The sequence below is a fragment of the Armigeres subalbatus genome, chromosome 2 (assembly GCF_024139115.2).
Source record: "Armigeres subalbatus isolate Guangzhou_Male chromosome 2, GZ_Asu_2, whole genome shotgun sequence".
NCBI classification, from domain to species: Eukaryota; Metazoa; Arthropoda; class Insecta; order Diptera; family Culicidae; genus Armigeres; species Armigeres subalbatus.
The window spans coordinates 92608642-92630585 of NC_085140.1; the positions used below are offsets into that span (position 1 = coordinate 92608642).

General features: G+C 42.6%; 1 protein-coding gene across 1 annotated transcript in view; it reads left to right on the forward strand.

Annotated features, from left to right (window-relative positions):
- Positions 1–21944, forward strand: part of LOC134209981 (uncharacterized) — a 209805-nt gene that overhangs the window by 152752 nt on the left and 35109 nt on the right. The window contains exon 4 of the mRNA XM_062686000.1: positions 10843–11023. Within this exon, the coding sequence (XP_062541984.1) occupies positions 10843–11023 (181 nt within the window). The remainder of the gene's footprint in view (positions 1–10842; positions 11024–21944) is intronic.

Genomic DNA, 21944 nt, shown 5'->3' on the forward strand with positions numbered 1-21944 from the left:
ACCCCCTCTTGTATCGATATTCTCCGATTTGGATGAAATTTTCAGGGTTTGTTCATATATGTAAGAGAAGACATTTTGCAAAATTTCAGATTTTTTCATTGAAGGGAAGTGGGGTAAAACGGCCCTTCAAAATTATTGTTCGAAAATCGCCAAACCAAAAAATGCCATAACTTTGGCAATGAGTAACCGATTTTATTTAAATTTAGCACGCTTTTTCTACTCAATTAGTACTTTATACCAAGTGGTTAATATGGTTATAAAGTTGTTTACTTTAGGAGAAAATAGACTTTTCGATAAAAAATGGTCGTTTTTCCAAAGGGAATATTTTTCACCAACAGATCTAGGATAAAAAACTAAACCCGTAAGGCAATCAAGGAACTAAAGAGCTTTCTTCTCATATATAATTTAGAAGCGCCAACTCAAGAATTTCTAAGAAAATCGCAATTTTCTGCAACACTGTTTATTCAAAAGAAAGTTCGCACAAATTTCGACCCTACTTAAGTTGATGTTTTCCGATCTGGTGAAAACTGTCCAAACTTTTTTTGTCTAAGTTGAAAAAAAAAATCAGAATTTTACATTAGGGGAGTGTAGGGTAAAATAGTCCTTTAAAAATAAATGTCAGAAAATACAACAATTTTTTATGTGAGTTCTAGCAGAAAATACAATAAATACAAACACTATTTCTTCTTCCTTTCAATTCACATATATTTTTCGTCTCAATAAATACAAATATCCTTCGCTGATCTATATTAGATAGCAAACTATTTCCAGAACAATTTTCAACAGAAGTAAAATAGGACCAAAATAAGTGCCTTAAACATTAGCACGTCTTTAGCAAACTTAAACAAAAATGAACGGATTCGATGAAAGTGCTTGTTGATATTTATTTTTGAATCAGCTACAATTACTGTGGGTACCGGTACTGATGTTGCTTTTACAGCTATGCGAAAAAAACAATTATTCTTAACGGCAAATGAGCAATTTCGTAGCGTTTAAACATAGCTTGTTGGTGGAGCTGCTTCTCAGATTATATTTTTCTTTTGTACTTGCGTCAGGTTACCATAGGCTTGTTTTTGTAGCTTGTAACGATTGTGCGGTATTCATAACTCTTTTTCATCCTCCATCATTATCAATTTAAACCATATTCTGCAAGTTTATTGTGCAAAAACGTCAAACCGTGTACCATTCATACATTTTGAATTACTAACCTTTAAACTGCTAGCTAATATTACAGAGATATAATCTAAACAAAATGTTTGACTGAATGGACTATACCAGTGCTAATCGGGTGTATATATTTTCAAGGGTTGGCCAATTTTATCTCATAGGTAATGAAATACCCTCGATTCTATGTTTACACAACTGTGTGAAAAAGACCCAAAGTTCAACAAAGTTGCATTCTTTTTGCACAATACGGGAACAAACTTTTTTTTCTACAACGAGCTGATTTTTTTACACGGAGAGCGTAACAATGTAATGTGTATACTACTGAATAGGATAGAGTGTCAATTGTCTGACAATTTGAAAACACACCCCTCATGAAAATATTTCAAATTTTAGGATACACGTTTCTACACTCATAGATAAAGTAGGGGAACTGGAATACAGCACCAATCTTTTCGCTTTTTTTGGTAACATGCGTGCTCACTGCTGAAATAAATCACAAAAATAAATAACAAATCAAATACCTTTCCATTGCTTTGTTTTTGATGAGATGGAAATGGGAGCTATGAGTAAGTGCCGAACCGTTCCCTATATAAATTGTAGATCGCTTAATCAATTAATTAAAAGATTACCAAGCAAAACTGTTTTATTTTCGGTTTAATTTACACCACCTGAAAGTGCTTGAGTACCTTAACAAGACTGTGTAGTTGATTGTAAAAAGGATGCCTTAAATATCAGCCTTTTTCTCTTGAAATCTTTTCTAACCTTATATGAACATATTTCCAACCAACCATAAGGTGTGGTTTGCTAAGAAGTAGTACTTGGGTAGTAACAGCTTGCAATACTTTTTGAGAAATCTATCTATTGCTTTTTTTACCGAGGAATAGACTACCGTGTTGAAGCACCGAAAAAAATGTTCTCACTTCCGAATGGATGGAAGCTAGCTAAAGCATTGGATTTTGCTTTACGTCGTTCTTGAACAATCGTTCTTGCAATTAAGACGTCACCCATATATGGAGGAACTGGTGGGAATATATTTTGGTGGGACAAAATTTTTGAACGGGAGTTTAAGACGGCGCTAAGTTTACAATACCTCCGCCTGAATATTATAGAAATGACATGACTAGATGACCAGTTCACGTATTTTTTTTAGATTGAGATATTGTGAAGGATTTAATTGTTGACAGATAAAAACCATGAACATACTACGCTTGGAGGAATTTCGAAGCAGACTAGCAAAATCACTAGATTAGTTGCCAGTTGGGTCGGAATAAGAAGTGTGAAGAAGGAGTGTGGTTACGATTATCTTGTTTCGTAACATTATTTATATTTGGAGATCTATTTTACCCCTCTCTCCCATCCCAATATTTTGCAAAATAGTATCATCTACATATAGAAATAAACCTTGTAAGTTTCAGCCAGATGCTGAAACATCGATGAAATGGCTAGCAAGCTAACTAGCAACAAACTAGCTAGCAAACTGGCTAGCAAACAAACAGTGCAGTGTGCCGAAACTCATAATTTGATTGATTGTTCTTAAGTCGGCGCACTGAAATAAGTTTCAAGTTAGAAAGAAAATACGTCATGTTTTTATACTAATGTATATTCTGCTTGAGCTCACATATAAAAATTTATGAATTTTTGACATTTTATTTTTACAAGGCTATTTTACCCAATTTACAGAAAGAATAATTGTTTTTTTTTCGCATAGCTGTAAAAGCAACTTCACTACAGGTACCCACAGTAATTGTAGCTTATTCAAAGGAAAAAGAAATAGTGTTTTTAAACTTATGTATTTTCTGCTAGAACTCACATAAAAAATTGATGTATTTTTTGACATTTATTTTTAGAGGACTATTTTACCCTCTTCTTCTTCTTCGTTGGCATTACATCCCCCCCTGGGACATTGCCGCCTCGCAGCTTAGTGTTCATTAAGCATTTCCACAGTTATTAACTGCGAGGTTTCTAAGCCAAGTTACCATTTCTGCATTCGTATATCATGAGGCTAACACGATGATACTTTATGCCCAGGGAAGTCGAGACAATTTCCTATCCGAAAATTGTCTAGACCGGCACCGGGAATCGAACCCAGCCACCCTCAGCATGGTCTTGCTTTGTAGCCGCGCATCTTACCGCACGGCTAAGGAGGGCCCCTATTTTATCCTACACTCCCCTAATAGAAAATTCTGATTTTAAATTTCAAATTAGACAAAAAAGTTTGGACAGTTTTCACCAGATCGGAAAACATCAACATGAGTAGGGTCGAAATTTGTGCGAACTTTCTTTCGAATAAACAGTGTTGCAGAAAATTTCGATTTTCTTAGAAATTCTTGAGTTGGCGCTTCTAAATTATATATGAGAAGAAAGCTCTTTAGTTCCTTAGTTGCCTTACGGGTTTAGTTTTTTATCCTAGATCTGTTGGTGAAAAATATTCCCTTTGGAAAAACGACCATTTTTTATCGAAAAAGTCAATTTTCTCCTAAAGTAAACCACTTTATAACCATATTAACCACTTGGTATAAAGTACTAATTGAGTAGAAAAAGCGTGCTAAATTTGAACAAAATCGGTCACTCATTGCCAAAGTTATTGCATTTTTTTGGTTTTGGCGATTTTCGAACAATAATTTTTGAAGGGCCGTTTTACCCCACTTCCCCTCAATGAAAAAATCTGAAAATTTGCAAAATGTCTTCTCTTACATATATGAACAAACCCTGAAAATTTCATCCAAATCGGAGAATATCGTAGCAAACTCCCTTGGAAAGGGGGTCGCGCTTCTCGCGAACTGGCTCTTAAGAGTTACGAACTTAATTCGGCTCAACAAATCTGAAGGATATTCGACTGGAGTTGCTCTTCTTGATATAGAGAAAGCATTTGACAGTATTTGGCATGAAGGTTTGATTGTAAAATTGATGAATTTTAATTTTCCTCTATACATTATTACACTGATCCAAAATTATTTATCAGATCGCTCACTGCAGGTAAACTATCAGAATTCTAAATCTGATAGATTACCTGTAAGAGCTGGTGTTCCCCAAGGCAGCATACTGGGGCCCATTTTGTATAACATTTTTACTTCTGACTTACCTGGGTGTCAAAAATCTTTGTTTGCAGATGACACAGCTCTCTCAGCCAAAGGGCGTAGCCTTCGTGTCATTTGTAGTAGATTGCAAAAAAGTTTGGCTATTTTCTCCACTTACTTGCAAAAATGGAAAATTTCCCCGAATGCTTCTAAAACTCAGCTTATAATTTTCCCACATAAGCCGAGGGCTTCTTATTTGAAACCTTCTAGCAGACATATTGTCACTATGAATGGGGTTCCAATTATTTGGTCTAGCGAAGCTAAATATTTAGGACTTCTGCTAGATCAAAAATTATCTTTAAAAGTTACATTGAAGTCATTCACGCCAAATGTAACAAATACATTAAGTGTCTATATCCACTTATAAACAGAAAATCAAAACTTTGTCTTAAGAACAAACTTTTGATTTACAAACAAATTTTAGACCTGCCATGTTGTATGCTGTGCCAATATGGACTAGTTGCTGCAATACCAGAAAGAAGGCACTTCAGAGGATTCAAAATAAAATTTTGAAAATGATTCTGAAGTTGCCTCCGTGGTATAGTACCAATGAACTTCATAGAATTTCTAATATTGAGACATTGCAACAAATGTCCAACAAAATAATTTCCAATTTTAGACAAAAATCGTTGCAATCTTCTATTGCAACGATTAGCTCCTTGTACCTTTAGTATAAATTAGGTTAAGTTTAGTTTAAGTAGAAAACATTGTAATTCCTACATGGTTCAATTCAACCAGTGGAACTGTTCTAACTGCCAGAGGCAATTGAAATGTATTAATAATAACTTAAAATGTAACATAGCAAATAAGGATGATAGTGTTAAGAAAACACGGAACACCTAGTCTAAGAGATGAATGCATGTATTAGATAATTAGCAAATAAAATTAGTTAAAAAAAAAATTGATCCTCAAAATAGATGAAATTTACTGTATAAATACACATTGGAACTATTTTTTTTTCAATTGAATCACTTTAATTTATGACACGTTGAAAAAGGTAAAAAAAAACTTTGGTATTGTTTTTATTGTAAACAAATTCGATTTGTTCGTATTTCAAAATAGAGATGTCTTTTTGGATTGTTGTTGAGCACAAAACATCTTGTTACTGTAGCAAACAAATGACGGTTGTCAGAATGACAGCATCTGTTATCTGTCAAAAATACGAAAAGATACGTAGGGGTGCCCATAATCGAACGGTGCCCACATCCCGGGCAGAAGCCATGAACATAATTACAAAACATGATATGGACTTGATTGATATAACAACAATATCAAAAATTTGCACCGAAATATCATTTAAATATCACGATATGCTATGGATAAGAATAAACTAATGGCACATGATATTGATCACTTATTACAAATAGCATAACTTGATCTTCTGATGGTATTTTAGTGCAAAATTTTGATATTATCGTCTGATCTTTTATCTCTTATATCAATCATGTCCATATCTCATTTTGCTTTCTTATCAACATTTGATATTATTAAGCTATTTTCGTCTACTCGGGATCCGAACCTCTTCCCCTATGTATGTCTGCGCCAAGTACAATGGATACACCATGCCCACGGAATCGATAATGTTTCCAACTTGAAAACATTCTAGACCGGACCAAGAATCGAACTCGCCGTCTCCGTATCCTACGCCTTTGCTCGCAAGGCTTTTGGAGACCCCGCCCCCTATTGGTCAATTGGCTGAAAATACCGTTCTGACGAAAAAGTCGTTTGACCGAATAGATCATCTGACCAAAAATGTCTTTCGGTAAGAATTGTCATTGGCAGAAAGAGCCATTTGGTCCAGAAATGTCTTTTCTGCAACCTTCTTTGAAAAGTGTCGTTCGGCTGAATTGATCATTTTGCCAAAATGACGTTTAGCCGAATAGGTCATTTGACAGAAAATGCCGTTTGGCCGAAAAGGTTGTTTTGCAGAAAGGACCTTTTTGAGCCAAATGACTATTCCTACCAAACGGCATTTCGGTCTAATGATCTATTCGGTTAAATGAATTTTTCGGCCATATTACCAGTTTGTCTAAATAACGGGCTTGGTAGTCATATGGCTACTGCTTCTGCCTCATACGCAGGAGGTCGTGGGTTTAATCCCAGTTCCGTTCTATTCTCCACCGGAAATAGACTTCCATACCGTTTCCATTTTTATACCTATACCTTGGGATTGGAAATGAACTAAAAAAAAGCTCGTTTCCTGCATCCAATTACAAATTCCATCAGTTGCCTTCTTCTATCTATAACATTGGCAGCTCGTTAACCAAGACGAACATCTGCCTCTCGAACCTAAACCAAAAATTCCAATAAAATCCGTTAGATCTCGTGGCAAGTGCAGAGGTATATTCGACTTGCAGTTGGCGAGTGATTATATCATCATTTCCTCCCCCTTCCCTACATTGAATTGCATTCTGTCCTGGCAGGCGTCAGTATGACCTAACAAATGAGATCACCAGTACTTGTACACTGAAGATGAGCTATTGAAGATGGCCTATTCCCAATAAAAAAATCTGTTGGTTCTCTGTGCAAGAACAGCTGATCTGGTCATAATGGAGTAGCAACTGCGGGCAGTCAATCAAGCCCAAGCTCAAGCTCAACTATGAGGCCGTCTTCAGTGTCACGTACTTGACTCGATTTCTGGATGTTTTGATGTTTTGATATAGCCGCCCGACATTCTAAATACTCACGCTCCTTTAATGTGAAAGTGTACTATACACATGTGCGAGTGATTTGACTATGCGTCCAATTTGGGAATCTCGAGCTCGTTCAGTAGCTGCTAGGTTGCGAAGGCCGACGGAGGTCCTTCGTAGCTTAGTTGGTTAAAGCAACAGTCTAGCGTACTGTAGGGTCATGGGTTCGAGTCCCATCGAATGGAAAGTGGTTACCTCCAATACATTTTCCAAATCAATATCCTCCACATAATGTACATATTCACATATGAGTTTTCACAACATTGTGTTTTGATGCGTTATTTTCGGATAGCTCCAATGGTATTTTTACAGGAATACTAACAGAAAACGAAAAAATCTCCCTAACAAATTTCCGGGATTTTTGTATGAATTTCTTGTAAATAAATTTACATAGCTTAAATTTGATTTCTGCAGCATTTAACATCAAAAAAAATTATAATGATATTTTTGTAGGAATTTCCGCGGAATTTCTTGGAGCGGTGACCGCTGGAATGGCTATAAAAATCCGCAACAATGCCGCCTTGAATTTACAAAAGGATTTCAAGAATTTTATCTGGCTATAGCGATGATCACAGGAATTTCTGGAAAAAAAAATTCTCAAAAATTGCAACGGGAGTTTTTTCGCAGGAAGTCACCAATCAATTTCTGCAAGATTTTCTAGAGCGTTTTTCGCAGGAATTAATAAAGAGGATCTCCGAAAAAGGGCTCTGAAAATTTTTCGCAGGTTGTTTTTGAATAATTGACTTGAACTTACGACAAAATTCCCAATTGGATTTCGCATAATTTCTCAGGGGAACTTCTGTAAGAATACCTGGAGGAATTTCCATAGAAGGCCTTGGAAGAATTTCCGCAGACAATTTTGGAGCGACTGCTGCAGCAGATCCAATAATAGTTAGATTTCTGCAAGTATTTCCTGGAAACTTTCCCAAAGGACTAAACCGCAGGAATTTCTGGGACGATTCTGTAGTTCCAGTAAAAAACGATCAAAATTGCGAATCAACTTCCACTAAAAATGTTGCCGGTATTTCTGCATGAACGCCTGAGAAACTTATTACTGTGTTGAAGGAGAAATCGGAGAAATAACGCACAAATGACGGACTAATTTTTGCTAGGGTTTTCGCAAAATATTTTGCAAAATTCCCAAAGAAATTTCTGTTGGAAAACATACCAGAACCTTCATCTCATCTAAAAAGCGGTACTTAATAAAATAGTTTAGACTGTTTAGTTCTTGCTGGCTAAGTTACTTCTAGTGGTGAATAAGACCATCTAGAAAAGTTTCTTACTCCTATTTCCAAATTGGTACAAACATATATAAAGTTGCAGTTTAAAATAATATTTGACATCAGTAATGAACTTAAAAATGAACTTAAAGAGAAGACGTTCAGTAAATTGTGATAAACAAATTGATATTTAACATGTATTTGCTTAGAATTTAGTTCTGGGTCACGTGAATTTGGCGCGAAATGGATTTCATGTCGCGCGGAAATGGTGCGGATCCGATTTTATTCGGCGCGGATTTAGCGCAAAAAATATTTTAGAATCTCCGTAACAACCCTGTGAATGCTACTGGGGATAAAAGCTATTTGATTCAACTGGCTAATGACCTGTTGGTCACTCTCATGTTCTTCTATGTATTTACGAGCAGCAGACGTCATGTAAATGTTCTTGTGATAGGTTATGGAACCAACATTCACAGCCACTAAAATTTTTGATCTTCCTAATCCAAAAAGCAAAAATGAGTCGCTTATATTTTCTGTCTCCCCATTTTTCAAAATGACGGGAGTGATTGCCCTACATATGTAGATCGTTTTTATTGTATCACGTTATGATGCAGTGATGATTTCCTCCATCATCATCGGTGGTGGTCGTCGACGACGAGAGTTAAAAGCGTATCGGGAGCAGTTCCCACCGGGATTTACTCTTGCAGTGAGGACACCACCAGCATCATTGGGATGGGTTCTGTAATCGGTGATGTTGCTATAGGACAGCGTATGGTGGAACCACTTCGATACGTACACTTCTCACAGCAGTGCTGCTCTGCTGGCAAGCAGGGAATGCTATTTTTATCCGATACATATGAGTATTCGGAACTCCCTGCGGCCAACGACACGGATCGACGAGTATCGAGCCGACAGTAGCGCAATACGGCACCATCGATACTCAAACCAATCTCTTCGTTGGTTACTGGTTCATCCATATGGGAAATGTTGAACTACTTTACTGGCTTATTTAGGGGATGCGTGGAATGTGCCGCAATAGATTTGTGTTTTAAGTGGGAATGTCAGACAATCAGATACACTGCTTTATCAAAATTAATTTTTATTTCAGCGTCATGTAGAGCATTGACTATCTGATAATAGTTTGATCTAATTCAATATGTTTTTCATTGTCGTCATTAATGTTGTTTATTGAATTAATTACCTGCAGTATTAATGCACACAAAAAAGGTCAACAGCATCATGAAATAGCATCAACATCGTTGGTTTTGGAGGTTTGTTGAGTTCAAAAATAATAGCAATGAAGACGCGTCTCAAAATTGATAATTGATCCACTTCCTTGAAGTGAGTTAAACAAGTTATTTTTCCACAAAAAGGAGATAGGGAAATGACAGCTTTATTGTGAGAGGAGGTTTCCAAATTTAAACGTTTTGAAATTCGATCGCAACAATCTTTGTTATACAAATAATTTTCGGAGCAAATTTGAGCGTAATAGATGTTTAAAATCCTCCTTAATAATAGATAAAAACTCGCCGAAGATGTCATTTATCATATTTGGCATCTTTAGCAAACTTGAAGATATCAGGATCAGTAAAAACCTTGTTTAACGTACCAAAGCTGTATCTATTCAAAGAGAAACACACGTTGGCGAATTCCACGAGATACCATATTCTTGCAAAAATTTGCATTCGACAGTCTAAGTTTAGTTGATAACTATCGAATTTGATGCAAAAAATTTGTGTTTCGTTTTTAAATTAGTTAAAGGAATGCTGCGAAAATCAAGCGGTCCATAATTGAAAAGAGGAAAATCCATTACTACCAATTTCAGTGTTTTTATTTGTATACGGTGCCAACTTAGACATAACTGTATTACAATTATGAAGCATTAGGCACTTCTAATTTAATTTTTCATCGCTATACAACATCGTGGTAACCGTTTGTCTTTGGTTTTCTCAACTCGCTTTTCTAAAAACCAACCTAATTATCCGGCCAGCAGATGATTATTGCTCTATCAACTTTTCCCACCCACATCGAATTAAAATTGTCTCCATCTGAAGCAACTGCGAAACCGCACCACATAATAACAATCACTGCAAAATATCTCGGAAGTCATTCACTCTCACCCGGCTGATGTTGCTCAACCTGGTGAAGTTCCGCGTTAGGGAGCCACTCTCGGTATTCGCCGCGGTGTAACCAACTCAATTATAGAACCGTGATGGTGCAACCTGGCAAGAATAATATGTTGGTCGCTAATTTTAGATCCCTGCACTGCAGTAGCATCAACATCACATCATCACGTCGTCGTCGCTTCGAACCGGGTATATATCGCTGATTGGGAAATGCAGCAGCAACTTGCGCAAACTTTCACTTTCGGCTTTCTGGGTCTCCTTCCGAGGCCGAGTAATCTTGTGAACCGCAATGCTGTGTCGACGTTTCGCAAAACATATAGAAGAACACCCTTTCGCTGGCTGGTAAGAGTGAATCTTCGGAGTTTTTTTTCGATCCATCTACTTAAAACGGTAAAATTATTTGTTAAACATAAAAATTTAAAAAGCATAAAAGCAATCGTATGATATGGTTCATTTAGCAGTTACGTAGGGCAGCGATTCTCAAGCTATGAATCGCAAATTCCGTTTTGTTTAAGTTTCTCCTAATTTGTCTAATTTTTGTTCTGTCTTTTCCCAATTGCAGCCCAACGCTCAGTTCTCGGATCCGAGCGCTAAGGATGAGCATGGAACAGGTGCCAACGGTGACCACTCTGCTGAGGGCGTCTCGTGACGCCAACGAGTACCTATTGAAAGAGGTCTTCCGGGACATCCTGGAAAATGGCATTTCGCGGGAAAACCTCAACTCGACAGATCGAAGCGGAAGGGTGAGTTGTGCATACACACTGGGCAGGAGAATTGTGCAAACTACATATAATCAATCATTTGCGTGAATGCGTCCGTTTGCAACCGACGAAGGTTACTGACTCGTTGTACAGAACGGAAGGGAATGATGTTTTACTGTGACAATGGCATATGAACAAACTCTTATTACGGCTAATAAAGAAGGAACACCTACCCATCGGAACAGTCGTACAATATGGTCGAATAGTGCTCATAAGAAACATATCATTTACATACATATGTAATTCCACAGTGGTGAATAAACTATGGAAGATGTCCTCGATAACAACCATATGGTAGGAAAGTGTGTCCTTTACCATTAATAGGAGGTATTTGTTTATGACATGCTACCTACATAGTTGGTTACCGATTAGAAGCCATGCGTTAAACAGCGATGTTCATTTCGCAGTCCTCTTCTTTTTCGAGCACAAACCGCGTAGTTGTTATCGTAGGTTATGGTGAACAAATAAAATGTAACGTGATGACGTGAATATTCGATGAGTAGTGATAATTTGAATTTGATTTTTTCACTTGGGTCTGTATAATCTAGTAGAACTTTAAACGAGGATAAGTATTTGAAATGACGGCACTCATCTAGCGACGTGCTGAATACGAGAATCTGCATCGAGGGATTTTAGTAATAATGGCAACTGACCTACTTCAATGTTGAAATTTATTGGTCACCAAACTACCGATAGACCCACTCCAGAAATTTGTATATCTTGATTCGAGTTGTTTTGCCTTTCTCGCATACTAAGTATACGTAAAGGCTATAATTTCACTCCAAAACCAAACTTTTGATAGAAGGCTCGGAGACCCATAGTGTTATATACCAATCGACTCAGCTCGACGAATTGAGGTGATGTCTGTTTGTGTGTATGTATGTATGTGTGTGTGTGTATGTGTGTATGTGTACAAATTTTGTAGACACACTTGTTTGAACTTAGCATTACCCGATTTACTCGCAACAAGTCGCATTCGACGGGGAATGCGGTCCCATTGTTTGCTATTGAAAATTGGCCTGATCGGACATTGCATTTCGGAATTATTGAAAAATCATTGTTTTTTCCCAAGGGTCCCCCCTTGGAAAAAAAATTTCAAAATCGAAAAAAATTTTTTTTTTTCAAGAATGGTGGGAATGCATAGTAATTAATGCAAAAACATGCAAAATGATAGAAAATATGCGATCTATCCCCCTAAAGTGCTTTTTTTGACCTTTCCTATGTGATTTTTTCAGTACATTTTACGATGCACGAGAAAGGCATCATCGCCGCTAGGTGGATTAATCTGGGTTTTTTCTATATGACTTGGTCCAATCGCTATTCCTACCTTCTACAAAATTTACTCCAAAGCTGAATATTTAGTTAATATTGACTTCCACAGTAGCTCTTTCAAACCACCGATCAAGCCACTCGATGATTTTTTTCTTCATCAATAAGGCCAATGGAGCTTCAGATAGTCATTCAGTGCACTCCAAAATAGGGTTTTTCATGATGCGACTAGTTCCGATAATGATCCAACCACCAACAGACATACTTGAGAGTTGGATTTTATTGGTCTAACTAGATCCACTAGTTCGTGAATTTACAACCAAAAAGTCTGGAATTTTGGCACTACTGGATCTAGTTTTTGCCTTTCTCGTATGCTAAGTATACGTAAAGGGCACGGCAAATGCTGGGTAAAGCGTACCATTGGTACTTCGCGTACCTGAAGGAATAAAATAGACCCCATCTCGCGGTCCTTAGCCTCTTACCCAGCAACTCCTATCCCTACCTCCCCGCGGTGCTGGCCGGGATACGAGCAACCTTAGGGAAGATCGGGTAACCAACCCCGGTGGGAACTATGGTCGTATGCTGACAGGGAAGGGGGGGTTTGCTCCTCTCCGGAGGTGCAAATCTTATTGAGCGTCTGTTCTCCATGTCAGGATCGGCTCACAACAGCGTCTGTTCTCCATGTTAGGGGCGGCTGATCATCGTCCGAGTGCCAGCGAGGGACTCTAAAGTGAAACTGTGCACCATGGTCCACCGGAAATAAGGAGGAATGGTCCTCCGGAAATTTAGGGGTTTGGTGTCAGGCCCTGCAAGCCAGCCTTTAAAAATCATAAGCAACGAACAATCAACAAGAGAGTACGGACCGGAACCATCGGCGAAGACCACTGCGACGAAAAGGACTAGCGATTGGAAACTCGGTTCGTGGAACTGCAAATCTCTCAACTTCATCGGGAGCACACGCATACTCGCCGATGTGCTCAAGGACCGTGGATTCGGCATCGTAGCGCTGCAGGAGGTTTGTTGGAAGGGATCAATGGTGCGAACGTTTAGAGGTAATCATACCATCTACCAGAGCTGCGGCAACACACACGAGCTGGGAACAGCTTTCATAGTGATGGGCGATATGCAAAGGCGCGTGATCGGGTGGTGGCCGATCAATGAAAGAATGTGCAGGTTGAGGATCAAAGGCCGGTTCTTCAACTTCAGCATAATCAACGTCCATAGCCCACACTCCGGAAGCACTGATGATGATAAGGACGCATTCTACGCGCAGCTGGAACGTGAGTACGACAGCTGCCCAAGCCACGACGTCAAAATCATCATAGGAGATTTGAACGCTCAGGTTGGCCAAGAGGAGGAGTTTAGACCGACTATTGGAAAGTTCAGCACTCACCGGCTGACGAACGAAAACGGCCTACGACTAATTGATTTCGCCGCCTCCAAGAATATGGCCATTCGCAGCACCTACTTCCAACACAGCCTCCCGTATCGGTACACCTGGAGATCACCACTGCAGACAGAATCACAAATCGACCACGTTCTGATTGATGGACGGCACTTCTCCGACATTATCGACGTCAGGACATATCGTGGCGCTAACATCGACTCTGACCACTATCTGGTGATGGTTAAACTGCGCCCAAAACTATCCGTCATTAACAATGTTCGGTACCGACGACCACCGCGGTACGACCTAGAGCGACTGAAGCAACCTGATGTCGCCACTGCATACGCGCAGCATCTCGAGGCAGCGTTGCCGGAAGAGGGTGAGCTCGATGGGGCCCCTCTTGAGGACTGCTGGAATACAGTCAAAGCAGCCATTAACGACGCAGCGGAGAACAACGTCGGGTATGTGGGTCGAAGTCGACGGAACGATTGGTTCGACGAAGAGTGCAGACAGATTCTGGAGGAGAAGGATGCAGCGCGGGCGGTCGCGCTGCAGCAAGGTACCCGGCAGAACGTGGAACGTTATAGACGGAAGCGGAGACAGCAGACCCGCCTTTTTCAGGAGAAGAAACGCCGCCTGGAAGAAGCGGAGTGCGAGGAGATGGAACAGCTGTGCCGTTCTCAAGATACACGCAAGTTCTATCAGAAGCTCAACGCATCCCGCAAAGGCTTCGTGCCGCGAGCCGAAATGTGCCGCGATAAGGATGGGAGCATCTTGACGGACGAACGTGTGGTGATCGAAAGGTGGAAGCAGCACTACGAGGAACATCTGAATGGCGCTGAGAGTACAGGCAGTGAAAGTCAAGGCAGCGGAGGAGATGACTACGTCAGTTCAGCGGACGATAGAAGCCAACCAGCCCCCACCTTGAGGGAAGTTAAGGATGCCATTCAACAGCTGAAGCCCAATAAAGCAGCTGGTAAGGATGGTATCGGAGCTGAGCTCATCAAGATGGGCCCGGAAAAGCTGGCCACTTGCCTGCACAAACTGATAGTCAGAATCTGGGAAACCGAACAGCTACCGGAGGAGTGGAAGGAAGGGGTTATATGCCCCATCTACAAGAAAGGCGACAAACTGGAGTGTGAGAACTTTCGAGCGATCACCATCCTTAATGCCGCCTACAAAGTGATGTCCCAGATCATCTTCCGTCGTCTGTCACCATTAGTGAACGAGTTCGTGGGAAGTTATCAAGCCGGCTTCGTTGGCGGCCGCTCGACAACGGACCAGATCTTTACTGTACGGCAAATCCTTCAAAAATGCCGTGAATACCAGGTCCCAACGCACCATCTGTTCGTTGATTTCAAGGCGCCATACGACAGTATAGACCGCGTAGAGCTATGGAAAATTATGGACGAGAACAGCTTCCTGGGAAGCTTACCAGACTGATCAAAGCAACGGTGGATGGTGTGCAAAACTGTGTGAAGATTTCGGGCGAACACTCCAGTTCGTTCGAATCGCGCCGGGGACTAAGACAAGGTGATGGACTTTCGTGCCTGTTGTTCAACATTGCGCTAGAAGGTGTCATGCGGAGAGCCGGGTGTAACAGCCGGGGTACGATTTTCAACAGATCCAGTCAATTTATTTGCTTCGCGGATGACATGGACATTGTCGGCCGAACATTTGAAAAGGTGGCAGAACTGTACACCCGCCTGAAACGTGAAGCAACAAAAGTTGGACTGGTGGTGAATGCGTCAAAGACAAAGTACATGCTTGTGGGCGGAACCGAGCGCGACAGGGCCCGCCTGGGAAGCAATGTTACGATAGACGGGGATACTTTCGAGGTGGTCGAGGAATTCGTCTACCTCGGATCCTTGCTAACGGCTGACAACAACGTTAGTCGTGAAATACGAAGGCGCATCATCTGTGGAAGTCGGGCCTACTACGGGCTCCAGAAGAAACTGCGGTCCAAAAAGATTCGCCACCGCACCAAATGTGTCATGTACAAGACGCTTGTAAGACCGGTTGTCCTCTACGGACATGAAACATGGACAATGCTCGAGGAGGACTTGCAAGCACTCGGAGTATTCGAGAGACGGGTGCTTAGGACCATCTTTGGCGGTGTGCAAGAAGACGGTGTGTGGCGGCGAAGAATGAACCATGAGCTCGCCCAGCTCTACGGCGAACCCAGTATCCAGAAGGTAGCTAAAGCCGGAAGGGTACGATGGGCAGGGCATGTTGCAAGAATGCCGGACAGCAACCCTGCAAAGATGGTGTTCGCTTCCGATCCGGCAGGTACGAGACGACGTGGAGCGCAGCGAGCGAGATGGGCAGACCAGGTGCAGAATGACTTGGCGAGCGTGGGGCGTATCCGAGGATGGAGAGATGCGGCCTCGAACCGTGCATTGTGGCGTCAAATTGTTGATTCAGTGTTATCTGTTTAGATGTTAACTAAATAAATAATAAGTATACGTAAAGGCTATATGATCGCTCCAGAAACAAACTTTTTATAGAAGGCCCGGAGACCCATAGTGTTATATACCGATCGACTCAGCTCGACGAATTGAGGTGATGTCTGTGTGTGTTTTTTTTATAGAGGGATGAAGGAAAATCTGCTTACAGACACCTGAAATTATCACTCAGGGAGTGGGGTTGGCGCGGTCGGCAGAAGGCCGGCCCGCCGGACCCACTAAACCCACCCAAGTAACAGAAGGTTACTTGAGTTACCCTCTCTTCACATGCCATGTTCCCCCGGGACTTACTGGATGTCAATACTTCGGAGGGGGGCTGTGCTCATGCACTTCACGTGTTCAGCATCTAGCAAGCACAGCTAGTTCGCTACATTTTTCTCATCGAAGCATTTTTTTATTCGGTTTGCGCGTCTCTTAATCTTTGACGCTCACTGTCTCTCTTCTTCATGCCATTCAGCACCACTGCATCTTTGAGCCATTTAGCTCTCGACGTGCTCGCAGCCTACTCAGATAGTCCCCGGTGGCTAATCTATCCGGCGGCGAGAGCTTCCCCGAAAAACTACGACCCGTGGAAGTTTATTGCGTGTCCGTCCAACACTAATGTCTCACCTAGATAGTCCGAGGCACTTTCTCACTTCAACGGGAAACCGGTTGGGTGCCAAAGTCGGTCCAGAGATTCCGGGTGGAGCATAACGTCCGGTTCACTGGCGCTTCGACTACCCAAAGCCGATTATTCGACGCGTCACGAACTACTCGGCATAGTCCCCGGCGGTGGATCTAGCCTACTCCGACTAGAAGCTTCCCGGTAGCGGAAACTCTCCCGAACGGAACTTTTGTTAACATTGAGCCATTCGGCTCCCAGCATAGTTTTCTTGACTTTTTGCTGCACTTTTTCAATGAGCCATTTAGCTCCCAGCTAAATCGCGGGCTACTCGGATGATCCCCGGCGGCAGATCTATCCTACTCCGACAGGGAGTTCCCCGACGTTGGAATTTCCCTCGGAACCGACGACTCGCTTCTGTGTAAGACTTGTTGAATATCTTTTGCCACATTTAACATTTCTGGTGTTTTCCAGATCGGCGCAGGACTGGAGGCCTTTCTTACTTCAGCGAGTGACCGGTCCGAGTGCCGAAGTCGATCCAGAGATTCCGGGTGGAGCATAGCGTCCGGTTCAATGGTGCTCCGACGACCCGAGACCAGTTCTACCAACGCGTCACGTTCTACTCGGCCTAGTCCCCGACGATGGATCTAGCCTGCTCCGACTAGAGGCTCCCCGGCGGCGGAAACTCTTCGAAATTATCCTACTCCGACAGGAAGTTCCCCGACGACGGAAGCTTCCCCGTAACCGACCGTGCTATTTTGATCGCTTCCATATACCCTCTGGTCTTCACGCCATTTTCGCTGCAGCGATTTCATGATCTGCGTTACCGCTCTTCCTATTTCGTTCCACGTATTCTCATTCTTGGACATTTCTTGCACGATGTTCTCGGGGTTTATATTACTAGCGCTGCCTGCTGAGAGCACACTTCGCTCAGTTCTGAATCGAGGACAGTCGAAAAACACGTGCTCCGATGTCTCCTCGCAGTTCGGACAGGCCGGGCAAAGGAGGGACTCTGCGTGTCCGAATCTGTGCAGATACTTCCGAAAACATCCGTGGCCCGACAGGAATTGTGTCAGGAAGAGGTTAAATTCCGCGAGTTTTCTGTCCACCCACAGCGACAGGTTCGGAATGAGCCGATATGTCCACCTTCCTTTCGAACTACTGTCCCAAGCCAGCTGCCATTTCCTCATCGAATCGGCTCTCGCAATCATGCGAGCACCAACCGTTCCTCGCAGTCTGTAGCACTCACAGTCCTCCTCCAATAAGATGTTCATGGGGATCATTCCTACTATGGCACAGACCGCATCCATCGATATGGTACGGTATGCACTTGCCACTCTCATGGCCATCAGCCTATAGGTGCTATTGAGCCGAGTAAGGTTCCTCCTCGTGATTACACCAGTCGCCCAGACAGGAGCTCCGTATCTGAGAATTGACGTAGATACGCTGGCCAGGAGTCTTCTCTTACTGCTACTAATCGCGGAACTGTTTGACATGATTCTGGTCAACGCTGTGATCGCTTTAGTTGCCTTCTCGCAAGCATAATCAACGTGGCTATTGAAATTGAGCCGGTCGTCGATCATTACTCCGAGGTGCTTTACCTCTCGCTTTGAGGCGATGGTGGCTTCTCCGGCCGTAATCGTACTATGCTGTACTGCCTTTCGGTTGCTGATCATCATCACTTCGGTTTTGTGATGGGCCAATGCCAGCTTTTTCCCGCACATCCAGTTTTCGATTATTTCTATCGCCTGCCCTGCTCGTACTTCTACCTCTTCTATTGTTTCACCGAATACCATGAGAGCCACTTCGTCCGCAAACCCAACGATCTTCACACCTCTTGGTAGTGTTAGCTGCAACAGCCCATCGTACATCGCGTTTCACTATGTCGGTCCCAGGATGGAGCCATGAGGAACAGCCGCTGTTATGCCTATTCTCTTCAGGCCTTCATGTGTTTCGTAGACCAACGTCCTATTCTCGAAGTAACTCTTCAGAATTCTGCACAGGTACCCTGGAACCCTCATCCTGTGTAGGGAGCTGGCTATTGCTTCCCAGCTGGCACTGTTGAACGCATTTTTTACGTCTAAGGTTACCACAGCGCAGTAGCGGTTTCCACTCCTCTTTTGCTTCTTGGCTGCTTCAGCTGCTTCGACGACTATCCGGATGGCGTCAACTGTGGACCTGCTCTTCCGAAACCCGAACTGCATGCTTGATAATCCGTTTGCACCTTCTGTGAGGATCGCCAGCCTGTTAAGGATGACTCTCTCAAGGAGTTTTCCGACCGTGTCTAGTAGGCAAATAGGCCTGTAGGCCGATGGATCTCCGGGTGGCTTACCCGGCTTCGGCAACAGTGCTAACTTTTGCCGCTTCCAGCACTCGGGAAAGTTTCCTTCGTCTATGCTATTCTGCAATGTGGTGCGAAACATGTCCAAGTTGACCTGGATCGCCGTTTTCAAGACCAGATTGGGGATACCATCTAGTCCCAGAGCCTTATTAGTTTTTAGGCTTTTTGCTGCCATAACTAGTTCAAGGTTAGTGACACGGGCTTCATCTCTACTGGTGTTGGCCTCACCATACGGTGTAGGAGGCCAGACTGGTGCTTCGTGATGCGGAAACAGTCCCTCAATAATTGCTTTGAGTTTTTCTGGGCTCCTCTCTAGCGGTATCGCTGGGCCTTTAATCTTAGCCATAGCGACCCTGTATGCATCCCCCATGGGTTTGCATCCGCGCTGTGGCAGAACTCTTTCATGCAAGCTGCTAAACTGAGCCTAATTTTTTTTTTTGAAAGCGGCTTTAGCTGCCCTAAACACTGGTCTGCGCTCTTCTCTTTCTACATCGCTGTGGGCTCTCTGCATCCTCCTCCTTGCTCGAAAACAGCTGCAACGGAGTTCGGCGATCGTTTCATTCTATCAATAGAGTTGCCTACGTGCATACCGTGGCTGTACCTTTCTCGGCATGGTTGCATCGCAGGCTCGGGTCAATGCTGCAACCAGCTCGTCTGGACTCAGATTTTGAAGATTGCGCTCGAATCGCATTGCTTCCGCAAACACATCCTTGTCAAAGGATTCTGTCTTCCACTTTCGCTCCTTGATACTGCTCTCGCGTGGTTCCGAGTGTACCCTCCCTCCGACACAATACAGGACCGCTTGATGGTCGCTATGCGTATAGTCCTCGCAGACTCTTCAGTTCGTGTGCCTTTCTAAGGCAGGACTGCAGAAGGTAACATCGATGATGGACTCTCTGCCATCCCTTCGATATGTGCTCGTCGAACCTTCATTAATCAAGTCTACATTGAGCCTTTCAAGTGCTTCTAGTAGACTCCAACCTCCAGGGTTGGTGCAGCGGCTGCCCCACTCTACTGCCCAGGCGTTAAAGTCCCCAGCAATGACAACTGGCATCCTGTCGATAATCTTCTCTGCTACCTTATCCAGCATCTGGTTGAACTGATCAATCGTCCAACGTGGCGGTGCGTAGCAGCTACATACAGGGGATGGACAAAATAATTAGGATAGGCAAATTTTGGGTAAAATTAGATGTGTTGTAACTACCTTAGTTATCATCCGATTTTGACAATTCATGCATGCCTGAACTAGAAAATTAATGCAGTTTGACGGTATGTCCATGGAATGGGCTATGGCCTCCGGATTCCGGAGACATTCCGGGTTTTTCGGAGGTTGGTTCAAAATCGTAAATTTGAGGTGGATATTAGGAGAAGTCGTGGTTAAAAATTGAATAATATTAGTAACCACAAATGAAGTAGAGCTCTTGCTGATTGGAACCATATATTGAGATTTGGAATCGGACCAGAATCAAGTGAGATATGGCCATTTCTTTAAAATCGGTTCCGATCGATACTTATCAAAGGGGTCAGGCCACAACTTCATTTGAATCTCGCTTTTTGATAGATCGTCCACTATGATTTTATTCTAGAAGGGCTCTAATGTGTCCAGAATGAAAAACCAATTGAATAAACGGATCCTGGAGTCGCTGGGATGTCCCCGGGGAACCTGTGAATGGGGACATTTAAGCTTTAGCACCAAAATCAGTCATTCGACGGCTCTTTTTTCATGGTTTTCGATCAGGAAGCGAAGTATGAATATGAAATGGTCCATTGGCGGTTTTGCCGCTTCCAGGATCTACGGATTGGCCCCGGGGAACCTGTTGAAGGGGACATTTTAGTTTTACCACCAAAACCAGTCGTTCGACGGCTCTTTTTTCATGGTTTTCGATCAGGAAGCGAAGTATGAATATAAAATGGTTCATTGTCGGCTCTAACCGCTTTCAGGATCTACGCATTGGCCCCGGGGAACCTGTGGAAGGGGACATTTTAGTTTTACCACCAAAACGACACCACCATTCGACGGCTCTTTTTTCATGGTTTTCAATCAGGAAACGAAGTGTGAATATAAAATGGTCCATTGTCGGCTCTGACCGCTTCCAGGACCTAAGGATTGGCCTCGGGGAACCTGTGGAAGGGGACATTTTAGTTTTACCACTAAAACCGGCCGTTCGACGGCTCTTTTTTCATGGTTTTCGATCAGGAAGCGAAGTATGAATATAAAATGGTCAATTTACGGTTCTGACCGCTTCCTGGATTTACGGATTGGCCCCGGGGAACCTGTGGAAGGGGACATTTTAGTTTTACCTCCAAAACCAGTCATTCGTTGGCTCTTTTTTCATGGTTTTCGATTAGGAAGCGAAGTATGAATATAAAATGGTCCATTGTCGGCTCTGACCGCTTTCAGGATCCATTGGCGCCGGGGAACCTGTGGAAGGGGACATTTTAGTTTTACCACCAAAACCAGTCGTTCGACGGCTCTTTTTTCATGGTTTTCAATCAGGAAACGAAGTATGAATATAAAATGGTCCATTGACGGCTCTGACCGCTTCCAGGACCCAAGGATTGCCCCCGGGGAACCTGTGGAAGGGAACATATAAGTTTTAGCACTAAAATCAGTTATTCGACGGCTCTTATTATAAGTTTTCGATCAGGAAGCAAAGTATAAATATAAAGGGACCATTGACAGCTTTGACCGCTTCCAGAACCTACTGGTTGCCCACGAGGTACCTGTGGGAGGGGACATTTTAGTTTTTACACCAAAATCAATCATTCGACAGCTCTTCTTTAATATAAGTGAAGTATTAATATAAAATTGACCATTGATGACTCTGATCGCTCTCAGG